The sequence below is a fragment of the Anastrepha obliqua genome, unplaced genomic scaffold (genome assembly GCF_027943255.1).
Source record: "Anastrepha obliqua isolate idAnaObli1 unplaced genomic scaffold, idAnaObli1_1.0 ptg000009l, whole genome shotgun sequence".
In the NCBI taxonomy this organism is placed as follows: domain Eukaryota; kingdom Metazoa; phylum Arthropoda; class Insecta; order Diptera; family Tephritidae; genus Anastrepha; species Anastrepha obliqua.
The window spans coordinates 403,257-422,753 of NW_026562178.1; the positions used below are offsets into that span (position 1 = coordinate 403,257).

Consider the following 19,497-nt stretch of genomic DNA (forward strand, 5'->3'; position numbering starts at 1 on the left):
TGATTTATTTGAAATAAAAAAAAATAATAATTTCAGTAATGAGTACTGCCTCCTTTGTTAGTAATAACTTCATAAATCCGGTCCTTCATAGAATGATACAAGGAATCTATGTAGTTCAAGGAAATTTCGCTCCAAGCACGTTTAATATCTGCAGTTAATGTTTCCTTATCTTCGTATTGCTTTCCTCCTTCGTATACCTTCCGTGTTAGCCAGCCCCAACATTTTCAATTACGTTAGGATCTGGAGAACATGGTGGCCAGGTAAAGATATTAACGTTTTGACTCGAAATAAAAGATTTTACTACTCGAGAGTTATGAATAGGAGCATTGTCTTGTTGAAAAATCCAAGGAATTGGTCCAAAGAGATCTTTTAATTTTGGAAATACGGACTCCAACAATGTTTTGAAGCGATCGCTGTTCATCTTTTGGTCGATAAAAATCAAGTTCCATAAAACGTGATAGCACCCCACACCATTATTACCCCTTCTCGGCTATGCTGGCGACTTAAATATAGCTCATCTTTCCGCAAATCGTGATAATAATATTGAAATCCATCAGGGCCATCTAAATTAAAACGTTTTATCAGTAAATACAACTGAACGCCAATCATTTAGTCGAGTGTCAGATTGGACAGTCCACTTCTTCTTTCGCGAATTGAAGCCGGTTTTCTTTGCGTATTGCATTCAAAGGGGGTTTTTTCTTGATTTTTGGACGCTTCAGGTGTTCTGCATTTCTGATCGTACGCTGAACAGTTGATAGGCTTGCTTATACTCCGGCCAATTCCTTGATCATAGCAGCAGATTTAGTCGAATTCGAAGCAATTCTAACAATTTGGCGTACTGCTTGTTTTGATAGCGCCTTTTTGTCCCTTTGAAGTTATTTCCATATGCCTCTGGATCCTTGAAATATCTGTGAACAGTTCTGGAGCTGCGATTTATTTGTTTGGCAATGTTCCGATTGGACAGTCCTTGCGAGTGAAGAAAGTCTACTTTTTGACGTTCCAATAAGCTCATAACAGCAGCTTTTCCCATTTTTGTCCTCAAATGTAGCGCGAAAACACTTTATTTGTTTATTTTTGATATTTTTTCAATACGAAGAAATTTAAGCTGCGTCTAATTCAATGACCAACCGAAAACACGTGTGATTGCCATAGAAATTTCTATAATCTCCGAATGTTCCGTTTATTTTTACGCAAATCAACCAGCTGTCAGCATTTTTTTTTTTTGTCGAACAAGATTCGCACTTTGATAAGAAACGCATTTTGGACAATTAGAACAAGCATGATAATAAATAATTGATTTTGTTTAAAAAAAACGATGGTGCGTCTAACCTAAGACCAGCAGTGTATGTATAGAGGTATATGTAGTTATATGTTCTATAATATGGTATATGGAAATCTTTACCTTTTTTTGGATGGATTCCTCGCTGCTGAAACAACGTCCTTTTACTCGCGGATCTGAACTTCAAGTGCAGTTTGGGATTTAATTTGGAAAGAAAGTAAGCTCACCGATTAGTGTCTCCGCAAAATTAACATGTGTTTTCACTGTTCGGCGGAGAAATTGGTTAACGGCTTTAACGTTGCAACGGTTAGAAACGGTTGGCGAGCAAAACGTTTGCAATAGCCCGAGCGGTAGACGTTATTAAGGCGCATTCCGGTGGTTCGACATTTATAGATTTTAGGGTGGGGCCCAAACACTTATATTACCGAGTTCCTATTGGTATCCTACCGATTGTTCATTTGCACCTAAGCATCAAATATGTTACATATGTACCATGTACATAGGTTATATACACTTGCCAGAAAAAGTATCCTTATACAAAGAAATTAAAGCAACATATTAAGAAATTAATTATAACTCCAAAGGAATGTAGTCGCAGCAAAATCAACTACAGACTAAAATAACACCGTTATTGGGTACGCATATATGCCACTGCATTTTGCGTGGAATCCCTGTTTTCATGTGTAAGCAAACTTTTCTGCTTCGTTGAAGTGGTGTTTTCTGTTTTTGTTTTGTGAAATTTAATTTTTAAAGAAAAATTACTTAGGCTAAAATGTATAGAAATTATAGAAAAATTACTGACTAAACATTTCTCATAAAAATCTAAAATGTTGTAGTTTTTTACAATGAATTTCTTAATATGTTGCTTTAATTTTTTTGTGTATGGATATTTTTTCTGGCAAGTGTATATTTTTGGATATACCATACAGCAACTTCATTGCGAAAATTATACACGCCGTGTCTACACATTCAAACCTGAAAAAATCACCCAAAACTGCTTAAATTTTACATTGACTTACAGTGGCTCCATTTTGTTTTGTTTTATGTGTATATCCGTTTTGTGATAGCAGTAACCCAAAAACAAAATTTACCAGTTTTCTTTTTGCACGTATTTTGTTTTTGCAATTTGGTGGTTTGAATGTCAAAATTTCAATCAGAATGCAAACAAACAAGCGAAACAACATAAAAGCAGACTATTTTGGCATTGAAATCAACAAGAAAAAAGAAACTAATGAGCTGCTACTATAAACTTGTATTTACTAAGAATTTATTATACATACAACAGAATGTATTTACTGAGAGACCATTCGTGATGATAAGCTCACTTTAACCGTTTTGGCATAATTGTAATTCAAAAACACCACTCCGTGTGGCAGCCATTCATATAATGTTGAAAATTTCGATAATTTTATATAAGAGTGAATATCCAGTACACAATTTCTCCAGAAAACCATAAAAAGCCAGGGTTCTAAGCGATTCAGCTTAACATATATTATGGGAGAAGTTTGAGCAACGGTGGCTAAAGCCCTTTTTCGGAAATATTTTATTCGGAAGAAAATTTTCAACATGCTATACAAGAAGATTCTAAGAAAATTTACTTCAAACTTACTTTCCGTTATACTAAAAATTAAATGTAAAACTGCAAACTTAAATTGGAAAGTTAGCTTCCAACTTGATTACGGCAATAAATCAGCCATGCATAAAATATTAACCCTTAAACTGATAAGAAAAAAAATATTACAAAATGCTTTAGATGCTTTCCATTTCAATTCAACCGGGCTACTCGGGTCATGTTCTTCGATTTCGATGTAACTTAAATATGTTGCTCTCTGGTCAAAATAATGAGACACGTATTTTTTTGTTCGCCCGAAAAAAATTTTTTTCAAGAGTTATCGGCAATTTTGTTTTTTGCCTCAAACTCGATTTTTTTTAATTATATAAGAAAAAAATTTTTTGAAATGCCCATAACTTAGTCAAAAATGAACCGATTTTAATAATTCTGGGTTCAAAATGATCGTTATTACTTACACAAGCGACTTCATGTAGAAACAATTGCAAAAAAGTAGTTGAAAATTTTTTATTTAGTAAAAAAGAAAAAAAATTTAAATTTTTTCAAAATTCAATATTTCAAAAAGTGCATTTTTTTTTTTTATAACTTTTTCCAAATCAAAAAAACATCTCAAACTTTAATTGAGCTGCATGCCTAGTAGCTAAAATGCGTTGTTTTTGAGTAATGAATTTTTAAGTAAACACCCTGTTTCGCACTTTTTGTTTTTTGCAAAATAAAAAATTTTCAACTACTTTTTTGCAACTATTTCTAAATGAAATCGCTCGTGTAAGTAATAACGATCATTTTGAACCCAAAATTATTAAAATCGGTTCATTTTTGACTAAGTTATGAGCAATTAAAAAAAATTTTCTTATATAGATTATTTCCATTTCAATTCAAAAGGGCTATTCGGGACATGTTCTTCGATTTCGATGTAACTCAAATATGTTGCTCTCTGGTCAAAATAATGAGACACGTATTTTTTTGTTCGCCCGAAAAAAATTTTTTTCAAGAGTTATCGGCAATTTTGTTTTTCGGCTCAAAATCGATTTTTTTTAATTATATAAGAAAAAAATTTTTTGAAATACTCATAACTTAGTCAAAAATGAACCGATTTTAATAATTTTGGGTTCAAAATGATCGTTATTACTTACACGAGCGATTTCATTTAGAAATAGTTGCAAAAAAGTAGTTGAAAATTTTTTATTTTGCAAAAAACAAAAAGTGCGAAACAGGGTGTTTACTCAAAAATTCATTACTCAAAAACAACGCATTTTAGCTACTAGGCATGCAGCTCAATTAAAGTTTGAGATGTTTTTTTGATTTGGAAAAAGTTATAAAAAAAAAAAAATGCACTTTTTGAAATATTGAATTTTGAAAAAATTTAAATTTTTTTTCTTTTTTACTAAATAAAAAATTTTCAACTACTTTTTTGCAATTGTTTCTACATGAAGTCGCTTGTGTAAGTAATTACGATCATTTTGAACCCAGAATTATTAAAATCGGTTCATTTTTGACTAAGTTATGGGCATTTCAAAAAATTTTTTTCTTATATAATTAAAAAAAATCGAGTTTGAGGCAAAAAACAAAATTGCCGATAACTCTTGAAAAAAATTTTTTTCGGGCGAACAAAAAAATACGTGTCTCATTGTTTTGACCAGAGAGCAACATATTTAAGTTACATCGAAATCGAAGAACATGACCCGAGTAGCCCGGTTGAATTGAAATGGAAAGCATCTTTAGTAATGCCGTTCAGTCGGCTTTGTTTTTGTTTTAAGGGCACTCAAAATTTTTAAAAGTTTCTTGGAATTCGGACGAAAGGTAGTAATGGCTTTTGAAATGATAGTGTATTTGTGTTATCGGTACAAAATTAATACACTGTCATTCAAAAGCCATTTAGAAATAAGATCCAATACCCCAAGGTTACTCCATAAAAATAGAATTCTTTGAATTTAGCGCCTTACTTTCCTTGGGTCGGACTAACAGCTGGCATGCGTTAACATTAAGCATGTAGGATGAGGGGAATTTCACAGATGACAACGCATGGAAATTGCAAAAGTCCACCAACGAAATGGAGACATGTAGGTAGGTTACGCATTGTGATGTGTATAGAAATATGAAATTGGCACACAATTCATGAAATTAGTCATGCCATTAAAAATTTCGTTAGAAGGACCGTCACGAAGCGATAATGTAGCGGGTATTATATAATTTCATTGGCTATATTCTTTATCAAAATAAAATTATCATACCACTATATCATCAAACGCATATGGTGCGTCTAATAAGCCTCGTTTAAAACCATACAAGTATGGTATACCGCTTTTGCTTAAAAAAATATTCTTATAAGTTTGGGTAGTATTTCTTGATAACTTCATTACTTTTATGTTAGCATGCCAAAAATGTACACATGGATGTTTTAATGCTCTAAATAATCCAGTTCAAACGTATATGGTACATATGAATGCAAATGTACGTATACATGTTAATACGGATAGATATATACATATGTACACAAGTACTTGTTATGCACTTCTACGCAATATAACTTCTTATTTTTGAACTCGTTCAATTTCACTTTAGGTATATACATTTTATTTAATTATTAATGGCAGCAACTTAATATGCAATTTCATCATTGTTATTTTTACTCTTTTTGCCTTGTTTTTTTTTTTTTGTTTTCTTCAGTTACTATCAACGCGTACGCATTTACAGTCTTGATAAATAATATGTATGAAAATGTTATTGTTACGATATAGCTGTCCATTGTCCAGGGCGCACAATTCCTGATACTTGAAGTAGACTAAAAATCGGTAGATGGTGGTACTGGTATAATCCGTTCTTGTATGTTTTTTAACACTTGCTAAGAGCTGCTGTTGTAGTACATTATTACTCGTTAATATGTTTATGTAAGTGTGGCATCCATTTTTGTTGTTCTGTTGGTAACTTTTTATTAACTTTAATTTTAGTGCCATAGAGTGTTATTAACTCGTTAAATTCGAAATAATATGGTTCATATTTATTTGTATTTTTTGCTTGGTTTCTTTCTTTTATTCGCCATCTGTAGCTATTTATGTATGTATCTCTCTTTTTCAAATTCGGCTGCCTGGTGCTGTGGCAAGTGTGCAGTTTTTCTTTTAGTTTCTTTCTATATGATTTCATTAGCCGTTCAGGTTAAGACTATATTCATTTAATAACTGTATTATTTTCTATATAACATTTGTAAGGTCAATAATAATAAGTATAAATACATATATATACATATATATATATATAATATACATATATATATATATATATACATATATATATACATATATATAAATGTGTGTGTTTATTGAGTAATCTTTATATATATTATGTATATTGCCTTTCCAAACTTGTTTTATTTTGGTCATTTATAATTTACAAGTAAACGTTAAGTTCCCATTTTCTATAATGCATTTGTCAATTACACTTCAGTCTCTCGAATTGGTTCAGCCGGCTTAAAATTCAAAAATTAATAAAGATTCAATAAATACAATCTAGAAACAAATAAAATTATTGAGTTCGTAAAGCAATCAAAACAAACAAAAATTTAGAAAATTTCTTGTACTTTATGTGCGCAAACGCATTATTGAAATAATGCTAAAATATGAGTATGTAGTAGCTATTTTATACCACGAATGGTGTTTTGGTAGCAATGAGTGGTAGGACAATTAATGGAGTCGAGCAATGAAAACGGATGTGAAAAAAAGATTGTGAAACCATATGATAGCAGAAAAGATAGTTTAATACTTCAGAAGTATTCCAGTATTGTAACATAAGAAAGGTTCTAAAAAAGATGAGAGGAAATGATACAGACATACATATGTATACATATACATAAAATTTGGTCAAAATAATAACCATTTCCATTCACGTGATTTATCTTACGTAGTCACAGCGAACTATCAAGTTGCTAAAAAATGCGAGTTTTTTGTTAAATAACTAGAAAGAAATTTAATTTATAAGTATTTGTCTGTCATTTCTATAAATATACAAGTGATTTTAAAATTCGTTTCCACATAGTAGAATTTTTAAGTTGATACCTAAACAAACTAATTTTCAATTGTTCTGAACACATGGGAAATTTATAATTTTTAAGATAGCTGTGACATCATTATCCATTTGATTTCAAACCATTAAGAAATTTATTATTTTGCAGTTGATATATAATTATACATTCCAATTGAAATCATTAACTTCGATAGCTAATATTAATATTCTTCAACCTCCAAGCACGGTTAAAAATAACCAATCAGCGAGTGCATTCTTTTTTCGGTGTTTGGCCGAACTTCAAGTCTAATTTGTGGTGTGCAGCATCTTGATTATGTTCTATGTCGCCGCCGAACACATTTTAGTAAAATTTAATTGAGAATGGCTGTTAATTTTTTAAATCAAATGAACTCTATAATTGGAACGAGCTTGGGCACATATCGGTTAAGTGTTTACAACCGCCGTGCAAACCATGATGTACCTCGTGCTCGAAGATAGGTCACATCGCAAAATATTGCAACATGACGACGGTAGAGGCTACCCCAGTGACGAAAATAATCGAGGTAGATGGAAAGCGTCTCACAGAATTTATTGACACCGGCAGTAGATGTTCAATTAACGGAGAAAACAGCAGCAATTGTATGCGGACGATTAGAGTGCAAAAACAATTTACTGGATTCGACGGGAGGAAGGTTGAAGCATCTGAGAAGGTGGACAAGGCACAACGGCAGGCGACCTTTTATATTGTTAAAGATAAGTTGCTACCTTATATTATTGGGTCGCAACACATTACAAGAATATGGCTATCGTAAAGTCGTTTATGACGTGGTATACCATATCAACGAAGGCGATGACAACTTCAGAATATAGAGAGACTTAAGCATCCAAGAGCGGGGTAGCTAGATGGTGGCTCAAATTGGAAGAATTTGATTGTGAGTATACACATAGGTCAGCAACGAAAAAGGAAATGGCAGATGGGTTGAGCAGATGTCCAACTCCTCCCTCAACTAAGCCCACAACAGTTGCAGATGAAATGTAGCATTTCCGAAGATTGGGTAGCTAATATGCAACGACAAGATGAAAGCTGATGTTATCAATGGCCAAGAGGATCTGAATGCAAAGCAGATTAGAGATGACTAAGTAGTACAGGGACATCAACTTTACCGTATGATTGGTAATGACAAACGGGTAGTAGTTTCACAAGCCGTGAGGAGGCGAATAACTCAAGCGTGTCATGACGAAGCGGGTAACAAAACTTTTGAGCGCTTGTTAAAAGATGTTTGGTGTGCTCGATTTTGACCATACGTAAAGTCGTACATCGAGTCTTGTCCAGATTGATGTCTGAACAGGGTGATAGGTAGTAAACGAGAGACACAGACAATTGGTACCAATTCCTTTCAGAATTGTACATCTCGATCATTTGAGACCATTCTTACGAAAGCAACATGGCAAATGTTACATTTTGGTCATCGCGTGCGTATTTTACATGTCGTGTGTTAAGCAGCGCAAAGCCAACTCCAGTATTGACTGTTGAAAGACTACATGACCTATATGAGCGGACACATTGCGTAATAACCGATAGAAGAACGGCGTTTACTTCAAAACTGTTCCAGAAGTTTATTGTGGACTAGGGATTCGGCATGTCGAGACAGCAGGACGAAGTTCAAGGGCCAATAGTCAGGCCGAACGTATCAACCGTACTGTGCTTATATCACTTAGACATAGAATGGGACGGAGCTTTACCGCAGCTCAAGTGGTAAATTCGCAAAACAACGCAACAACTAGGGATAGTCGCAACAGCCTGGTTTTTAAATACAAATTGAGCGATGTAACTGCGAATCGTCTCACACAGGCGGTTCAAGACGAAGACCAAGGGGAAGTAAGCAGTGGCGACTTTCGAACCCAAGCATTAGGTGAACGAAAATATCTATGGCAGCGTAAATAGAAACAGCGATTTGATGCGCGGCATCGTGCGCCAAAGCTATATAACGGAGTTGATCTAGTGGTGATCAATCATGGGCACACCCCATAAATTAGAACCAGCCTATAAAGGACCATATGTGGTTACCAAAGTCCTTCTACTTGACCGTTATACGCAAAGACATAAAAATTAAAATATATTTGTCAAAAACTTAGCAGAGGATCATATTCATATCATAGAAATAAAATTAAACATATTTATGTTAAAAAAATAAAAATTCTATAAAATTAGATCCACATATTCAGTTTTTTGAAACTATTGGCGAATATACTTGCCAGTATTCGATATCTTCATATCAAAAAGTTTCAAAAATGTACCACAAAAGGTGTCCAAAAAATCATTAAATTAGTTTAAAAATTTACACGTGTTCTGAAGTATACGTAAAATTCCCAGCATGTTGTCTCTTTTTGATTTTGGTATAAAAACACATTGTGCTCCGACAATAGCAATACAAAGCAATAAAGAAAATCATGACGGCGTACGGTATGGTATTACGCCGCAATAAGTCATAATAAAATGTGATTAAAAATTCACTGTTGCTGATCGATCCCATGCCCAAGTCCCAAAACATTTATTTCTAAACGTTTGAAATTTGTCTGGTAGTGTTTATTCAACTATATGAATATATTTTAGTACCTAAAGGGATATATCCTGATTTTATCCGAGCAATATTTAAAAAATTGAATGTAATCAGTGCAGTGCAAATCGCAAAAGAAAATAAAAAATGGGAAACGGTTCCGATAAATTCCCTATAAATGACTTATACTTTATGAAAGTATAAGAGTTACCATACTGCCGTATATTTCGCAACAATCACTTTAATTCATTTTTCTACATTTTGCTTTTGGCACCTTCAGTTTTTGTCAAGAAACAACTGTCAAAGTGGCGTAAGAAATCGAAAGCTTCTTAATTCCACATATCTTTACGATTCATTCCGGCACGGCATTATAATCATTTGCAAACGTTTGCTGTTGCATGTAAGCTTTTTATTACTGATAGCTTATATTATATTTAGTGACATGCGACTCCCTCAATTGTTTGACGTTTGACAAAAGGCTTTTACACTTATCTTTATTCGAAACGAGATAGTTGTGCAGTGATGATATTAATAAAAACGCTATTATGAAAATGGTGACGTTAGTGCATTAAATGTACACAACAGTTGTACCTTTCATTCATAATATTACTTCTGTACCAAAATATATATAGATGTTGCATATTTGTAGAAATATGAATATTTTAATAATACAAGTTATTTAAATATTTTATTTAAGACTCTAAATCATGATAACTGCTAATAGTGTATATTAACAAACATATCATATATATATATATATATTTACATGCATAATATGTTTGTTAATATACATTATTAGCAGTTATCATGATTTAGAATCTTAAATAAATATATATATATATATATAATTGGCGTGTTTTTGGGTGTTTGGCCGAGCTCCTCCTCCTATTTGTGGTGTGCGTCTTGATGTTGTTCTACAAATGGAGGGACCTACAGTTTCAAGCCGACTCCGAACATCAAATATTTTTATGAAGAGCTTTTCCATGGCAGAAATACAATCGGAGGTGTACTATTGCCTGCCGAGGTGACCGCTATTAGAAAAAACTTTTTCTTAATTTTTGATCTTTCACCATTCGAACCGACGTTCTCTCTCTGAATTCCGAATGCTAGTCACGAACTAACTCAACCCAATCGGGCACGGCGGCCGCCAACAACAAACATATTAGTTAGTGATAATTAGAAGACGTGCCTTAGCAAGCAAGATATGTTTTGGTTTCGCCACGCCTTTTGTTAAAATCTCAGCCAGCATATAGTTTGTTGACATGTAGCTCAGTAAAATTTTTCCATTTCCTAATTTTCTCTAATAAATTTACCTTTTATATCCATATTGTTTACACGAGGTGAATACAAGATATTAGATACAATTTGAATCGCACTTTTATCTTAATAATAGTTTCTAAGTTATTTGGTTGTAGATTTTGTGATTGCATTTTTGAAGATTTGTGTAAAAAAAGGTAATTTTTAAATACATACGAGGACAATTGATGGCAGATTTTTGTTGAGTTACCACAATCCAATAAACCGATTTTGGTAGTACCTACGATCTTGGCCTAAAACGACTAAAAAGTACAAAACACAACCTTTCACTTAAGGGGAAATCAACGTGAATAAGATAATTAGTGCTCCGAAATTCATCCAACGGAATGGATTTCTGGTCTAAAGTTTTATTTAGAAAAGGAAAATTGGATACCTACTGTCAAACACGGCGGGGGTAGCGTAATAGTTTGGAGAGCTATAGCTGCATCTGTAGTTGGATAGATGACCATTATTGAAGGTTTTATGGACCGATATAAAAATCATTTTGAAAAAACATTTGAAGCCGTCAGTAGAATGCTTGGGTCTACACGGTTTGGATTTAAGTTCGATAGAGAATGTTTGGGAGTTTTAGAGAGAAGAAATCGACGAAATTATGAGTAAATACGAATTCCGAAAAAAATGCATCAACCGTTTCAATTATTGTATACCTTCTGGGGTATGAAAAATATGCTGCTGTATTTACAGTGCTGGACTTAAGTATAGGCACAATCCGCTTTATAAAAAGAACTGCAGTTTTATTTGTATTCAGAAAAACGATATATTTATTTTATAGGTATACCTATTATAGGTGTAGAGCTTATACATTAAAAAATAGCTATGAAAACTAAATACATTTTCTTTGCAAATAAAGTTCAAAAATAAAAAAATCAAAATTAATTCGATATTTTACTGGACAAAAGTATAGGCAAAACTACTTAAACGATAACCAAAATGCGTTGAAATTTTAATTTAATATTTTGTTGGTAACCCTTTCTATTTTATGACGGTCTTAAGTTTATTTGGCATTGAGTGGACAAGTTTTTTTGTTACATTTTCGCCTATATTAAGCCACTCTTCCATTAAAGCTGCTTTTAGCTCAACCTTATTTGAAATTGTGCGTTTTCGAATTCTTCTCTCCAATTCCTCCCACAAATGTTCTATCGGATTTAAGTCTGGTGACTGCGGGGTGTGTGGTAAGACGTGTGAAACGTTATAAGCGAGCCACATCTTGACGTCATGGGCTGCATGCTTCGGGTCGTTGTCATGTTGAAATGTGAACGACCCGGGTAAGTTCAGTTTTTCAGCGCTTTTCTTCACATTTTCCTTTAAGAGGATACAGCCCCATACCAACATCCCCCCACCACCATACTTAACCGTTGGCAAAAGATTTCGAGATTCCATTGCAGTGTTACGTTTTCGCCATGCCCTTGTGTGTCCATCAGGCCGGAAAATGTTGAACTTGCTTTCATCAGAAAACAATACCTGATCCCAGAAATCGCTTGGCTTGTTTTCAAACTCTTTGGTATACTCCAATCGCTTCTTCTGATTGATGGCAGATGTCAAGGGCTTTCGTCTAGCCACACGAGAGTTATAACCAGCCTCATGCAACACTCTTTGTACAGTTTTAAAGTGTACATCTTTGCCAATTTCTGCCTTTACCTCTGCAGTAACCTGTGACGATGTAATTTTTGGATCACGTTTCACTTTTCGTATGACCTGAGCACGTTCTCTCTCTGTTAATTTGCGCGGACGACCACAGCGACTTGCACTTTCAAAGTTTGTTTCACCTTTGAAGCGATTTACAATGGTCCGTATGGTAAAACGACTACGATCCATTAATTCACCGATCTCTGCAAACGATTTTCCTTGCCTATGCAAGTGTAAAATGATTTTACGCTCCGATACTGTTGTTTCAGTTTTTTTGGGCTCATTATAAAGAGTTTACAAACAAAATAATTATTTACAAAAATGTTATCAACTTTTCGCTTGTTTGAATCAATAAAAAATAATAACGGTACACATAGGAATGTGCTGAATATGAAAGTGTTGCCAGATAATTGGAACAGATACTGAAACAGACGCGCACAAAAAATTATGCAAGTAGTTGTGCCTATACTTTTGTCCAGTAAAATATCGAATTAATTTTAATTTTTTTATTTTTGAACTTTATTTGCAAAGAAAATGTATTTAGTTTTCATAGCTATTTTTTAATGTATAAACTCTACACCTATAATATACCTACAAAATAAATATATCGTTTTTCTGAATACAAATAAGCATGCAGTTCTTTTTATAAAGCGGATTGTGCCTATACTTAAGTCCAGCACTGTATGTATACTTAAGTCCTTCGCTGTATGTAAAAACCAGCAAATAGAACGAATCGTCCATTTACAAAAACATCGGAATGTTTTCAACGAGATATTTTTCTACCCTATCATTGCTATATACTTTAATATCTTCAACAAAACAAAGATTTCCAGAAGAAAATAATGCAACTTTAAATTTAACAGCCATATATCCAGTTTACATACATACAACATTTCAGTTTAGACGACCTTAAGGATCAAAATGGGGATGTAATTTCTGTTTATAACTTAGAAAGAATTGAAAAAAGTCAGACAAAGAGCCAACGCACATGGTTCCTGCCTACAAGAAGAAGCACCTCTATTCGAACGAATGGCATCTTGCTTGCAATGCCATGCGCAACAGCAACATTAGAAAAATCTTTCAGCACTCTGTTTCAGTTCGTTGTAGTGAAAAATGCATGGAAATTTAGCTTTCCATGAGAATCCCCTACCCCACACCTGATATGCTACGAACGCTCTTGAGCTGATCAGTTTAATGCAGTGAAAAGCTCGCACTGGATATTGAATTGAACCGGAAAACATTATTTGCAAGGTTATGCTGAAAATGCAATATACTATATTCAATGAAGTCCAGAATCTCAACAGAAAAAAATCCATCTCATATTAAAGTAAGCTATTTTGACTTCATGCATTTTTGAATTCAACACTTCCAACGCCACTCATTAGAAGTCGTTTCATAGCTACGGCAACTCTTGTTTCATTTATATGTACATATGTATATGCATTGCATATGTACCTGTGTGTATACAGATATGTATGCTTACTCTTACATCAGAAAAGCAGTTGTACATAAAATTAAGCACCTGCGGTTGCAACCGTGTTTTATTCACGCTTACAGCAAAAACACGCACATCGACAATTGCCCATAATCTGTAAAACATTTGGCATCACTGTTCAACAAATATCAAATCCATATTTATTGAAGTCCATAAATTATAAAATAAAAAACGCAAGCGGTAAGAAAAGTTAATATCTTAAATGTTATCTCACAATTCGCAAAATCTATTGCACGTTATCAACGTACGCCATTCTCGTTAGCGAGAATGGCTATTGCTTACAAAATTGACCATTATGAAAATTGTCAATGTATAAGAAAAACATATTGCAACAACATAACAACAATTGCTTAACCCTAGAATGTCATCCTTATTTATTGTACACTAACGTCATCCTTCGTCATTTTGACTACGATGTATTTTAAAAAGCTGTAAAAAAAGTTGTCAACAAAAATAGGTATCAAAATTGATTTGTTATTTTTATTTAGATACTTTAAAATTGATATTTAACGAAACTCATAAAATTTTATTATTTTTTTTGGCGTAAAATTAACATTGAATAGCCTTCTTTCAATTGGCATGATTTTTTAAACAACTTATTATATAACATTTCAAATAAAAAATAAATCACATTTTTATCCATTAAGTCTTATAGTTTCTTATAAATAATACATTAAACTAAAAAAGGAACATTAGTTTTAAGATAAATTATTTCATATAAAGCATGAGTCACAAACTTCTATTTTGTGCTCGCCGCACAGCCTTTTCTTGCACTTTGCACAAACCACGTTTGTCATTCTTCGTTTAGCAGAAGGACAAACTGCGCATATTTTTCTTTTTCCAGTTGAACTTTTTGGTATTTTGTTTTCAGATTCTGTAGATTTATTTATTTGAAGCTGATTCTCGATATCATTTCTCACAGTGGATGTTATTGTTGGCATAACAAGCCTGTCCTTTAGTTGCTCTTTTATGAGTTCCGCAAAAAGTTTTTTCATAAAATTAACGCGATTTAGTGGCTTTTGACCACCTTGAAGAAACACATTATGGGTATAAATTATATATGAATTAATGAAAGCTATGTTTAAAATTCCGAAAAATTGACATAATGGCCATCTGTTAGTTTTTCTTGAACAGTGAACCAGTTGTCCATTGTAATATTTCGGTTTGAGCCATGTACAGTTTTCGTAAGCTCTTTCACATAGAACTCTCCAAGAGGCATTGTAGTATTGTTCGAATTTTTGCCCAAATATGGAATTGCGCCCACCATATACTTGGTTCCACTATCACATAACATCACCATTTTAATTCCATATTTGGCAGGCTTATTCGGGATATACATCTTGAAACTGCACTTGCCTCGGAAAGCCAAAAGCTGTTCGTCCACTGTAAGGTATGGAGCAGGACTGCAATTTTCCCTGCATTTTTTTACAAACATTTCCCATATTTTTCTGATGGGTGCGAATTTATCACCCACTAATTGCAGGCGCAGAGATTTATCGTCGAACCGCAGGCAGGACATAAGAAATTGAAATCTGGCTTTGGTAAGAACGCTTGCGTAGATGGATCCAGAATAACACCTGTCAAATAATTCCTCCACAGATAAATGCTGATCTTTTTTAACAGCGGTCAACAACAATATACCCATAACTGCATATATTTCATTTGCATTTGTGTTACGTCGTTGTGTCTGATCCATATTTGCTAGTAAGATTGATTGGCGTTGATTTACTTCAACATTTGTCCACTTTACAACTTCGTCGACGATATCTCCTGTTATGAACAGATTGAAACAGTCGAACGGATCAATTATGTTTTTACACTGACGGGTAGGCCCTCGACTTTTATGTACGATATTTAGCCCATAATGATGAGTTTTACCTTTAACTGATGACCATTTTCTCACATGTAATAACGTTATCTTCATCCTCATCAGTTGCTTCATCTGATGAGCTGGTGTTTGCAACGAAATCCTCTTCCTCAACTTCTGTGTCACAACCTATTTCACTATCATCGCTTTCAAATTCCTCGTTGCTATCACAACAAGAGAGAAATTTCTCAATTTGTTTATCTGTTAGTGATTGTTGATTAGCCATTTTAGAGTTACGATAAAATTATTCGTACTAAAAAAGTACCCCGTCAAAACTGGAAGTTACACAAACGTCATCTTTCATCATTTTGACTACGGCAAAAAATTATAAGCGAAAAAAAAATACTTAATATACAATGTGCGTTGTTTGCTGTACGTCTTCGTCCACCAACAGCTTCTAACCAACTAACGCTATCAGAAAAATCAGACCAAAACAATCTAAAAAAACCGGTTTTAATTTTAAAATAAAATCGCGCGTAGTCATTTTGACGAAGGATCACGGAGCAGGGTTAACGTCGTGCAGTGCGGACGTGTTGTACTTTGTGAGTGATTTTTAAAACTGTTAAAAGTGTCAAACGCAGTGACAGTGACTCCTAAAACTATAAATTTGCAGTATTTTGACAAATAATGCCTTGCTCTTGAGGTAATAGGGTTGACTGGTCTCAACAGAAAATTTTTTTCTTTATTTAAGTCAATGATAACAACCTTACTGACTAAATTGAAGGGTGAAATAACAAAAGCATAAGAACTATCTATTTAGTTTATTTGACAAATAATAAGACATAACAAGTGACTTAAACAGAGGCCTTGGCATCGCCGAAGCCGATTAGGCTGTTCAAATCCTCTTGTAAGAGCGGCGAAATTATGATAATTAGCTCTGAGAACTTCAACATAAAATGGATTATAAGAGCGAAGTACTCTATTAGGAACATTGAAACTAATTTGGCCGAGTAAATCTGAACAGTCAATGGTACCAGATATTATATCGCATATAAACATTAAGCTTTGAACATGTCATTGGATCTCATGTGATAAAACATTGATAAGCATGCACATAGAACTGTAGGATAGCAAGGGGCTATCAAAGTGTAAAGGCTGAAGAGCAAAACATACAAACTTGCTTTGCACTCTCTTAATTCTAAGAGACTATGAGGAATATATCGGATTCCAGATGACTGAGGTATATTCCAACTTCGAACGGACTAAAGCATTATGATTTTTCTAGTGTGAGAGTCTTTAAAATCATTAGCATAGCGTCGCAAAAAAGCTAAGTTGGTATATGCCTTCGGAATAACATAGTGTGCCAGGTGCAATGAACTGTGGATGTGGATTTCCTGCAGAAATCTGATCGATGTTTTTACTGTAAAGTTTGTGCGACTGCAGGTTCATCTCCGGCCCCCTCGTTTTGGATGACGGGACCACCATCACTAAATCAAATATCACAAATAACTCCAACAACATCATTATCAATGAAAAAAAAGTGTTGTAACACTGGTTCTATATTAAAAACATTGCTGAGTTAATGTCAATTATTAATGTTAATGTTGAAATTGGCACTTGACGAAGAGAACAATTTGCTTATTAAAGTCAATCACCTGGAAGTTGAACTGCGCTCTATGCATAAAACAGTTACTGATAAAAATATTGATGTAGCTTATAACATCAAAGTCTTAAAAACAAATTTCGACGCTTTATGTATATGTAAATTTGCCGTGTTTTCTTGTCACTCTCGCTCTCCCTACGGCTTCTCATGCCAGCGCACGTGGTTTTGTTGCTGCTGATACTAGCATTGATTCTGTTATTGTTCTTCATAGTGATATTTCGTCATCGGGTTTGAATGTTTGATGTTTGCAAGCTACTAACGCAAAATAAGTTTCCTATGTTAGCTTTGTTTCGGTTGCTGCTGCTAAGACTACTTCGGACTAATACGACCTTATTTTTCTGATGTTTGTTTTACTGATGCTAATGCTAGATTAGCTCCTGATAAGCTGGACACAGATGGAAACAAAACCAAACAATCGGTTGTAATTTCAACAGATTGATGAGTGTGTGGCGCAGTTGGAAAACCGATCCAAAATTGATAAACAATTTTTTCAACTTGAAATCAGTTGCGTGTGTGTGGCGAAGTTGACGATTTTCCCTTCGTGATTGCAAAAGGTTGTGTGTATGTGACCCGGAGTTCACGATTTTTCTCACTTCTTTTGAAATTTTGAAGTGAGTGAGTCGTGGCAAATTTTAAGAATACAAAGAAGTACACAAAAACGCTAATATAGAAAGTGTGAAAAATATTCTTCCTCTCCCTCTTCTTTTCAAGCAAAATACCATACATGATAATCCTTTTTTTCGGTGTTCGATGTTCTGAAATTGAAATTTGAAAAGGTCGAGCCAAGGAGCACCAGGAGATTTGGTGGCTCCTAAAACACTCAGGCTAAAGAGCCCATTGTATTTAAAGCTCTGGAAAGGGGGTAGATAGTCAAGGAGGAATGGAGAAAGTATCAGAGAAAGGGGCCGTTCAAGTATTACGTAAGCAGATTTATTACAATTATTTACCCCCCCCATCCCCCTTGTCAGCAAAAGTAAGCAAAGCTTTTACCCCCTCCCCCCATGCTTACGTAAACATTTTTCAATTAAAAATGTATTTTTTTATATTATAATTATAATGTTATAATTATAATTTTAAAAATAAGAAAATAGATTTAGAATAGAGATTAGATTTTATTGATGCAGTATTCAACATAGAGTAAGGGACAAAAATATTATAATCTTACGAACATAACAAGCTTATTTAAAATTTTTGGTACACGTATTAAATTCAAATTGACAGTCTTCAGTCCATGAAACCCGAATCCATGATTCTAAGTTTTCGATGACATTGGATTGCTTCGATTGCTGCTCCGTGTTGTGAGTCTGCTCACTTTCATCCGATTTTGGAATGTCTACGTCGTTCTCATCGAGCCATTCAACATCATGGTGCTCTAAATTTTGAATAATGCACAACAGTTCATTAGCACGACGAGCAGCGACTCTTACAGGTCTAACATTCCTATCAGTGTGCGTGTTTACTTTTTTATGGATCTTCTCGATGTGACGATTTAGTGACTTGATGGAAGCATGATAAAGACCACACGTTTTGCATGTTCGACTTCATAGCCTCAATTTTACCATGACAAAAATAATCGTAGGACATGTGCAGGAAATCTTTGAGTGAAGCACTTAAGCGTAGAGCTAAATTGACTGGAAGATCAAGAAATTGCTCTCCTTCATCCAAAACCAAGTCATCAACTGTTTGTTTTACTTTTATAGGTGGTGGAAGAAACCCGTTACCTAGTAATCTGAATAGGCCACTTCTTGGACGACAGCATTCTGCATTTCTACATTTCACAATTTGAAGCAAGTATTGGCTTTCACGCAGATGTTCTGAATACCATTTAATGTCTGGAAAATCAGGAACATCTTGTTGACCTGCCCCAACATATTTTGCAGTAATTTCCATTGAACTCCATACTTCAGCAAATACATTTCCTGCAAATTCGAAATTAGATCTTTCTAAATGTTCATCAATTGTAACCCCACGTTCATCCAAATGAGACCCAAAATGGTCATGAGGCAATATTAAACCAGCCAGTTCCCGATTAAGAGGAGCCATTCTGCGCTCTACTCTGTTGTACGCACTTCTTCCAGGAGCATTGGTAGCTAAAAACAATGCATCGAGATCATATCGCTTAAAGTGTTGTATAGCAAACCCTATGACTTTTTCATAACGCGGATTTTCATCTGGCCCTCCATCAA

At 34.1% G+C, this 19,497-nt stretch overlaps 1 protein-coding gene across 1 annotated transcript in view; it reads right to left on the reverse strand.

Moving 5' to 3' along the window:
• Positions 1 to 6,164: 6,164 nt before the first annotated feature.
• LOC129251166 (plasma membrane calcium-transporting ATPase 1) overlaps positions 6,165 to 19,497 on the reverse strand; it is a 267,827-nt gene continuing 254,494 nt past the window's right edge. Inside the window, exon 18 of the mRNA XM_054890525.1 lies at positions 6,165 to 6,312. Within this exon, the coding sequence (XP_054746500.1) occupies positions 6,280 to 6,312 (33 nt within the window). The 3' untranslated portion in view covers positions 6,165 to 6,279. The remainder of the gene's footprint in view (positions 6,313 to 19,497) is intronic.